This window comes from Helobdella robusta (assembly GCF_000326865.2).
Source record: "Helobdella robusta unplaced genomic scaffold HELROscaffold_33, whole genome shotgun sequence".
NCBI classification, from domain to species: domain Eukaryota; kingdom Metazoa; phylum Annelida; class Clitellata; order Rhynchobdellida; family Glossiphoniidae; genus Helobdella; species Helobdella robusta.
The window spans coordinates 428,667-439,010 of NW_008704623.1; the positions used below are offsets into that span (position 1 = coordinate 428,667).

A 10,344-nucleotide genomic window follows, 5' to 3' on the forward strand; every position below is an offset into this window, starting at 1 on the left:
TGTCATTTTCTTCTCTTTTTTTATATTTCCCCCTTCGTTCACTTTTTTTTCTGTCTGTCGTTCTTATGTATGCCTGTTCGTTCACAATTTTTTGGCTGGTTGTTCGCGTTTTTTTGTTGATTTACCTATTGTTTGTTTACAGATTGTTCAATATTTTTTTTCATTCATTCATTTATACTCTGTCAATTCATTCATTCATTCATTCATTCATTCATTCGTTCGTTCGTTCATTCATTCATTCATTCATTCATTCATTCATTCCTTTATTTATTCATACATACATTCATTCGTTTGTTCGTTCGTTCATTCATTCGTTAATCCATTCATTTATTCATTCATTCATTTCTACCTCCATACATCCATCCATCCATTCATCCACATTCATCCACATTCATCCGTCCATTCATCCATCCATCCATCCATCCATCCACATTCAACCCAAATGCAACTTGGACAGCGACGTTGCCGATGTTGACGACAGCAAATTGGAATGTTGCGATCGCAGCTGCTGTTGTTGTTGCTGTTGAGAATTTTGTTGTTGCTGCTGTTGCAGCAACATTCCGGAAAACCCATTTTGCAGGTATCGGGAGGGCGTGATGGGTCTGACCGGACTGGGGTAGTTACACGGACTCTGAATGACGTCACTGCCAATGACAGACGGAGGTAGGCCACCTCGCGACAACATCCGAATTTTCGCGGCTTCCAGATTGGCTTCGAACTGCCTGCGCCTTTGAAATTGTTGGAAGTGATGAGACGGAGTCGTCGGTGTCGAGACCAGTGATGAGTTGTTTTGTTGGTTGTCGGGTGATCCGAATTTGGCGGCTACTGGCGTGTTGAGTCGTTTCTCGTATTCGTCGAGTAGTTCCGAGACAACCGTGTAGCCTTGCTGCTGTGAGACATCACGAGCTGTTGAGCCGTTCTGCAATAAGTTTGTTGATCGGTTTTTGGTGTTGTTGTTGGATTGGCTGTTGGTTGATTGGTTGTTGGTGTTGTGTTGTTGTTGTTAGTTGGATAGTGGTTGTTGGTGTTGTTTGATTGGATGGTTGTTGGTGTTGTTTGATTGGTTGTTGATTGGTTGTTGGTTGTTTGATTGTTTGATTGGCTGTCGTTAAATAAATGAATAAAATGTTTTATTTGGCGTTAAAAAATAGTAAATAAAAGAACAGAATGGCTGTGTTGCATTGTCAACCAACTCTTGGGGTAACATATAATTCAACAGTGTCTGCTACTTTACATAACATTAGAGCCACTCTTACTGATTTTACCAATACTACTACTCTAAATAATAATTATTTTAATGTTAACATTATATTATTAATATTTAATATTTTATTATTAATAATTATATTATTAATTTTACCAACTTTGGTAGCTAGGGTAGGGTCGGCGCCGTGGACCAATAGGAGAGTGACGATTTCTTGGTGACCAATCTGTGCCGCCATGTAGAGGGGCGTGAAATTATCCTGGTGGGCGTGGTTATGTTAATGAACTGCGTGTTGTGAGGTTGTGTTTATGTTAATGAGTTTATGTTAACGACGTCATGTTATTGAAGTTTGGTTATTTTTATTTTAACAATGCTTGTTTCGCGAGAGAATATTTAAAATAACGATCAAACACATTCAAAATTTAGCAAAAGTTTACCCCCAATTAATTATCCAATCAAATTACTGGAAAAACTAATCAATAATCATGAACTGACGTCATGGCAATTTGATTGGGCGTTGACGTCCGCTTTTTCCTGTAGCAGTAGTTTGACCATTTCCTTGTGACCCAACAAGCAAGCTACATGCAAGGGGGTGTGGCCTTTCTGTGTCAATCAAATCATCTTATTAATATTCATGAGATGATATATATGTATATATGTATATATATATATATATATATATGTATATGTGTGTGATCAACATTATTGAAATTAGTAAAATAGGGTTGAGTATTTGCGAAATGATTATTAGATTGTTGCTAATTTGAATATTAAAATAAGAAGATAACTATTTATGATATGATGACTTGATCATAGTTTATCCTTATATGATAATGACATGATAATAAGGTGATTAATATTCATGATATGGTAATAAGTTAAGAGCGTTGTGGGTGTGTTCTTTTTTCTTTATTTTTTCAGATTCGCTGTGTCTGAAATGATTGATTGTTTAATTTTGCTCAAGTTCATTGTGTGTCATCATTTTTTATATCATCATCATCATCATCATCATTTTGTTGTCGTCATCGTCATAGTCATTATCATCACCATCACCGTCATGCTATCATCCTCACCACCATCATCACCATCTTCTTCACCATCTTCATCACCACCATCGTCATCACCATCATCATCACCACCATCGTCATCAATTAAGACGGTGGGCTTTTGTACGTCATCAACCAGGGCTAGCAGGAAATAATTATAAGACAGAGAAGGACGAGGACGACGACGATGATGATAAAAAATATGATATATATGATATGATAGTATATATATATATATATATATATTATATAATAGTATATATATATAATATAGTATCATAATAATGATAATGATGATATTGAAATTGATAAAGCGGAAATTCAGTGATGAAATGATATCCACAAACCCGAAAGAACGATACTAAAGAAAAAAACGAATGATGAAATCATTGCGCTGACATGACCGATGACGAAGTTGACGGAGAAAGAAGATGATGACGTCATTAGTGACGTAGACAATGAAGCAGATGATGCAGAAGCAGGCGATAGATGATGACGTTGATAATCATAATCATGATCATGATGACGTAGATGATGATGACGACAACAACGATGATCGAAGTCATTAATCAGAGGCTGCCGTTTTGCACTGTCACTAAAGCATTCTGCATTGGTTCATATTTCTAGCGTCATAGTCGTCATCATCAAGCTATATGTTTGGTTACTATGGCAACTACCGTCATCATCATCCTCCTTCTCCTCTTCCTCCTCCTCCTCATCATCCTCCTCCTTCTCCTCATCATCATCATCGCATTTTCTAGATGACGTAGATGATGACGTATGCGTTAGTCACAATGTATTTCGTCATCGTCATTATCAGCGTTGTCATCAACATCATCATCATCATCAACAACATTATCAGGGTTGTCATCATCATCATCATCATCATCAGGGTCGTCATCATCATCATGGTCAGGATCTGGTTGTAGTCATTTATCAACTTGATCTTTTGCAACATTAACTACGCTCTGGGCATTATTTTAATCATCAACACTATTATCATCATCGTCGTCGTCGTCATCATCATCATTATCGTCATCATAATCATCATTATCATCATCATCATCATCATCATCATCTAGGTTGTCATTAAAAGTGCAGGTGTAAAAGAATGACTTACGCCACGTAATTTGCTGTTTTTTTTTTCACGAGCATACAAACACATACACACAAACAAATATACACACGCATATTCACACATACAGATACATGCACTCACAAACAAACGCATACAGTCATATACAATCACATACAATCACATACAACCACATACAAAAAAATACAAACCCATACAAAAAATATAACCAAAGATGTAAAATAATCACCAAATATATAAAATGTTAGCCAAAGATATAAAATACTAACCAAAAACATAAAATAGTAACCAAAAACATAAAATAGTAACCAAAGATATAAAATAGTAACCAAAGATATAAAATAGTAACCAAAGATACTAAGTTAACAGACGCCCCCCTTCTTATCAGCTCAGTAGCGACGTCTACTTGCCCGGATTTGGCGACGAAATGAAGCGCTCTTAATCCAGCCTGTTGATTGGTTGGTTGGTTGATTTGGGGAGGAGTTAATTAATTGATTGATTGATTGGTTAATTTCAGATGATTAATTGATTGATTGATAGATTAAGAAGTAGCATAGCTGTCTGAGAAGTTTATTTGTTTGGGTGACTGTTCGAATCAATCAGTCGGTCGGTCGGTCGGTCAGTCAGTCAATCAATCAATTAATCAATCAACCGACCAATCAACCAGCCAACCAACCAACCAACCGAATTATAAGAGTCCACAGGTACTCCTTCATTCAGGAAGGTCCTCACCCGATCGATGTCTCCTTCGTACGAGGCTTTCAACAAGGAACTGGTCTGATGGTGACGATGATGAAGAAGAAGATGATGATGATGAAGATGATGACGAAGATGACGATGATGATGAAGAAGATGACAAAGATGACGATGGTAATGAAGAAGATGATAAAGAAGATGATAATGAAGAAGATGATAAAGAAGATGATGATGATGATTATGACGATGATGCACAAATACAGACATACACAAAAACAAAAGTTCTTATACCCTATACAAAAAATACAAACAGACAAAAAAAACAATTAACAACAAAAGTTCTTATACCAAATGCAAAAAATACAAATACAAACATACAAAAAAAACAATCAACAACAAAAGTTCTTATACCCAACACAAAAAATACATAGCAAATACAAAGAATTATACCCAAAAATACCAGGTTAGTTTGAATTCATTTCAAAATACTCTAAACCTGGCAAAAATACAAACTTAAAAAATGCAAGCAAATATAGCAGTGACAGCGTATAAATCCTTATATAAAAAGCTACACAACATGCATTTTCAGTACAAAGACATTGATCGCCCTGTGAGACACGGCAAACAGAGGTGTGTGTGTGTGTGTCTGTGTGTGTGTGTGTGTCTGTGTGTGTTTCTGTGTGTGTTTCTGTGTGTGTGTGTGAGTTTGTGTGTGTGTTGATGTGTCTTGGTTTGTTTGTATGTATGTGTATGTTACACGTGTGTGTATGTTACACGTGTGTGTGTGTGTGTGTGTGTGTGTGTGGGTCTTTGTGTGAGTTAGTTTGTATTTGTATGTGTGAGTATGAATGTGTGAAATTGGATGAATAGATGTTGGTATGGATGGATGGATGTGTGGAGTGGATGGATACCTAGTCATGGATAGCTGGGTAGATGGATGGATAGATGGATAGATAGATGGATAGATAGATGGATAGATAGATGGATAGATAGATGGGTAGATAGATAGATAGATGGATATTCCTCAAAAAGATGGCAGTTTATATTTTATACGCAAACAATAACACTGAAGACAAACTAAGAATTTTATGAAATAAATAAAAGACATCGCAAAGTATTTTAACCTTTATTTTATGAAAAATAATTTTAATTAAAAAGCAAATAATAAAATCATTAATAAAAAGAATAATAAAAATAGTTATTATTATTTTTATTCCTAATAGTATGTATGTGCGTGTATGAAAAATTTATACAAAAGATGTTTATATCTTTATTTAACCACATAAGAACCGTGTGGTATGATTTTGTATTTAAATATGTAAGTCTGTATGGGTGTGTGTATATATATATATATATATATATATATGTGTGTGTGTGTGTGTGTGTGTGTGTGTGTGTGTGTGTGTGTGTGTGTGTGTGTACGTATTTGTGTGTGAATGTGTGAGTGTGAGAATTTGAAACGGATCCGATATGCTTAAGCGGATTTAGATTTCTAACCACACGTTTGCTTCTTCATGTTGTTTTTTCCTTCATGTTGTTTTTTCTTTGTTTTTGATGTGTTTGTTTTTGTTTGTCTTTGTTTTGTTTGTTTTTGTCTTGTATGTTTTTGTTTTGTATGTTTTTGTTTTGTATGTTTTTGTTTTGTATGTTTTTTGTTTTGTATGTTTGTGTTTGCGTGTTTTTGTTGTTTCACGCATATGCAGTTGTACATGCACTAGCTCACATGTACGTACGTACACGGGCGGGAGCGTCCAAGCGCAATCATCCTTATCAGATTATTTGTATGTGTATTTATTTACGTATTTATACCCGGTATTCATGCATACATACATACATACATACATACATACATACATACATACATACATACATACATACATACATACATACATACATACATACGAAACGAAACGAAACGAAACGAAATAATTTATTTGACCTCAATAAAGAAAATAAGGTGCAGGTTGACTGTGAGGAGTTAGTATAAAACTCATCGAGCACAGCCACCTAAGCCAAAAACTTCAGAATCTCTGAATGAAATATGTTAACCTTCAGATGTTACTAATTGATTACAAAAACAAAATCATCGGGCACAGCCATCAAACAAAAAACTTCAGAATCTCTAAATGTTATATATTAAGTTCACGGTGTTACTAGTTGTTCGTAAAAATAAAATTATCGAGTACCACAAAAAACTTTAGATTCTCTAATTGGAGTATATTATATTTACGGTGTTACTAACTGTTCATAAAAATATTATCATCGTGCACCACAAAAAACTTCAGATTCTCTAGATGGAATGTATTGGCTTTGAGATGTTACTAATTGATCCTAATAATAAGTTAGGTCTATATTTCTCTATATACAAAACTGCATATAGAATACCTGATTGAATCTATCTATATAAGCTATAGATAGAAGAAAATAGGATCACATACGTATATCAAAATATCTACGTACACGTCAGCACACACACATACATACAACTGAGCATACATGACGTCATAAATATTTTATAAAAATGTAATTTATATTCTTAAAACTAGTGATTTTAATTAATCAAACTAATAAATGCTTTCAAATGATAGTTAAAGTTCTGCATGTTCGATCTGTCATAATTAAATCCTTTATTTAATAAAAAATTCCAAATTCTGGGTCCTCTGCAAATGATGTGTTGATGTAAAATTTTCGTTTTTGATTTGTTGGAACAGATGAAATTGATGCGCCTTTGATTCTTCGTTCGTTTATAATAACCGTCAAAAATAGGAGGTAGTTTACCAGTCAATTGTTTGTCGATGAATTTTGCCGCGTGATATGTACTCATTTGATCGAAAGTCAGATTGCTTGTCGTGGCGAATAGCGGTTGTGAATGGGATTGAGCTTTGGAAAGTGTGATTGTTCGCATCGCTCTCTTCATGATTATTCTTATTGGATTTGTTGTAGTTGGATAGGCGCTTGACCAGACTGTATTGCAGTATGAGATATATGGAGTACAGATGGCTTTATATAGCATGTTAAGAATTCTTTTAGGCAAGAAAAATTTTATTTTATTTAATAGACCAATTGATCTTGCTAGTTTTGTGCATACATACATACATACATACATACATACATACATACATACATACATACATACATACATACATACATACATAAATACATACATACATACATACATACATACATACATACATACATACATACATACATACATACATACATACATACATACATACATACATACATACATACATACATACATACATACATACATACATACATTGAATTGAATTGAATTGAATACATACATACAAACATTTAAACATGTAAACATACGTATAGAGAAATGTATATTTGTATGAGTGTATTCTTATGTATTTATAGACATTTATACAAAATCTATTTTCGCCATACAACCTTAGCGAACGATCGATCGATAGATGTTGCATGTGTTAGTCGCTTTGTATGTATATGTATGTGTGTGTATGTATGTATGTATGTATGTATGTATGTATGTATGTATGTATGTATGTATGAATGTATGTATGTATGTATGTATGTATGTATGTATGTATGTATGAACCCATAATTGGTTAGAACTATAGGGAAGTAATAATCATATGCGGGTTCAGCTTTAATCTATGTTAAACGCTTCGCACAGACAGGTATTTATGTATGTATGTATGTATGTATGATCATTTGGCATATTTCCTTAAGAAATTTAAGGGTGTTGGGATCCATCGAGCCAAGAACCTCGATGCATATTGGCAAGAATTCCATCGAGGGGAAGGCGTTCCCATATTTTTTCATTTTCTCGTCCGCTGCCCTGGCCGCGGCCAAACCGCATTCTTTACTTGTCAGGTTTACGTATCGTTCGGCGAGGGTGCCAGGGACCGTAACATCCCACACCAAACATCTGCCGGCTCTCCAAGGTATTAGCGTGCATCTGTCCGGGCGCCTACCATCATGCGCAGAAATGCCGGATGGTTCCTTGAGAACCGGGATTGAAGCCTTGGAGAAGAGCCGACAAATGTAATCGTTTAGCGCTGAGTGACGTAGTTGACGGCCCCCACCCATGCGACAAACTAAACCGTGGTGCCCAAACTCGTCCGCCTCAGCGCCACATCGGCACGTGTATTTATTCTGAATGACCAGGCCAAGTCTGAAACCAATGGCAAATCTCACAGACTCGTCGTCAAGCCTGGTGCCCACAGAGGTGTTAGGCCACGATCTCAACCACCCACAGCTGGCAACGCTGGACATGGCCAACAAACGAGCGGTGGAAAAGTCGTCGCCGCATGAAGACAACAAATTTTGAAAGATTTTTTTATATTCTTCGTTCAAAATTTGGACGTGCGTACGGTCTCCCGGGGCGGACACTGGGGGAAGAATATCGCGGCAACAAAAAAACCGGTGGAGCAGGGAAGACTGCAGGTCGAGAGTGGCAGCGGCAGAAGAATTATAAACAACGGGAGCCAGCTGAACCACGCTAAGCAACCCCAGCCCACCAAATCGCACCGGCAGCTGAGCCTGGAACCAACCACTGTCAGTCACTTGAACATTGCAAATCGACGACAGGGCGGTGCGCAGGGCTCCGTCAAATTTGCCCAATTTAGAAGGGTCAATGTGTTTAGATGTACGCAGGAAGTACATCAATTTGGGCAAACTGAGGGCATTGCGGATAATAGTCAAGGCATCATGGGCCGAAAGACAGGAAACACGACCCAGGGTGAATTTAAGCTCAGAGAGCTTTTGGTCAAAAAACTTTATTTGATAATCGCCCTCGACCAAGGGTGTGCCTAAAAAACTCAGTTCTGATGCACCGACTCTGGGTATTTCAGCCAGCGCATGTGGCACCTGAAATAAACTTTGGCAGTGAAGTTCGCATTTTTTAATGTTTAACTCTAAGCCAATTGCAGCGGAGTTATGCTTCAAATATTTGTAGCTATCGGCCAGAGTTGGACCGTCCGAAGCTATGCTGATATCATCCAGATCATCGCAAACGAAAGTGGACGAAGTTTTCTCTAAGAGTGGATGAAAAGTTAGTGCGAACAACAAAGGACCAAGGGGATCACCCTGCTATACCCCCTCGGACGATTCTACAACCCAAGAATGGTAGCCAAGGGAAGAGACTCCGCCATAGGCAGAATGGCAAAAATTATAGACCTTGGGGCAAAAAAGTTTGAATTGGGTTAAGGAGTTTAGTGTGTCGTCGATTGGCAAGGGGCCTGAAAAAACATCCTTAAGGTGCTGAGGTCGTAGGCCATCCAGGCCTCCAGAAGAACCGTTTTTGAACGATTTAACGGCCCTCAGCACCTCGGCGGGAGAAACGCAACCAGCCGTTGGTGTCAATGAGGATGATGATGATGAAGATGAAGAAGATGATGATGAAGATGAAGATGAGGATGATGATGATGATGAGGATGATGATGATGATGATGATGATGAATATGAGGATGATGATGATGAAGATGAAGAAGATGATGATGAAGATGAAGATGAGGATGATGATGATGATGACGACGACGATGATGATAATAGTGTTGAAGAAAAAGAGGAGAAAAAAAGAAGAACAAGAACAAGAAGAGGAAGAAGAAGAAGAAAATAAAGAAACCCACACAAGAAGTCGTTTTATTGAGAATCTGCTTCTTTCTCGATCCCATATCTTCATCATCATCGTCTTCCTCATCCTCCTTCCCATTATTATTATTATTATTTATATTATCATTATTATTCATAATATTATTATTATTGTTTTTATTATCAGCGTAATCATCATCAACACCGTCACCGTTGTTTTCGCTAATTCCATTGCAGGCATTCGAGGACATCTTTATTGTTATTATTGTTATTATTATTACTATTATTATTGTTGTTATTATTATTATTGTTATTATTATTAATTTATTTTCAATTTTTTCCGTATTTTTCTACTAATTTTATATTTAATTCGTTTAAAAAGGCTTTTTTGATTGAATTAATTGAAACAATGTTCGTCTTAAATTAATTTATGTTTCGCGGACCATAATTAGACATAATAATTTCTGTTAACTATTATTATTAATTATAATTATTTATTATTATTTATTATTATTATTTATTATTTATATTATTTATACAGTTCGTTAGTATTTATGAGCAATACATCACATGGAACTGGAAATAAGTGAATGTCTGTATGGCTGGAGAACGTCATCTATTTAAGATGTTCAAGTTATATGTATGTATGTATGTATGTATGTATGTATGTATGCATGTATGTATGTATGTATGTATGTATGTATGTATGTATGTATGTATGT

The 10,344-nt window shown here is 36.0% G+C and overlaps 2 protein-coding genes across 2 annotated transcripts in view; one reads left to right on the top strand and one right to left on the bottom strand.

Annotated features, from left to right (window-relative positions):
* Positions 1–433: 433 nt before the first annotated feature.
* HELRODRAFT_175272 (hypothetical protein) lies at positions 434–1,759 on the bottom strand (the record flags this gene model as incomplete). The annotated part of the gene is made up of 3 exons (XM_009022714.1): positions 434–919; positions 1,365–1,463; positions 1,700–1,759. The coding sequence occupies 3 exons, from the start codon at positions 1,757–1,759 to the stop codon at positions 434–436; spliced, it is 645 nt and encodes a 214-aa protein (XP_009020962.1).
* A 5,974-nt stretch (positions 1,760–7,733) lies between these two features.
* The window catches only part of HELRODRAFT_175273 (hypothetical protein), a gene marked incomplete at both ends in the record, with an annotated part of 6,452 nt that continues 3,841 nt past the window's right edge, over positions 7,734–10,344 (top strand). The window contains 2 exons of the mRNA XM_009022715.1: positions 7,734–8,074; positions 8,621–8,771. Coding sequence (XP_009020963.1) covers positions 7,734–8,074; positions 8,621–8,771 — 492 coding nt within the window. The remainder of the gene's footprint in view (positions 8,075–8,620; positions 8,772–10,344) is intronic.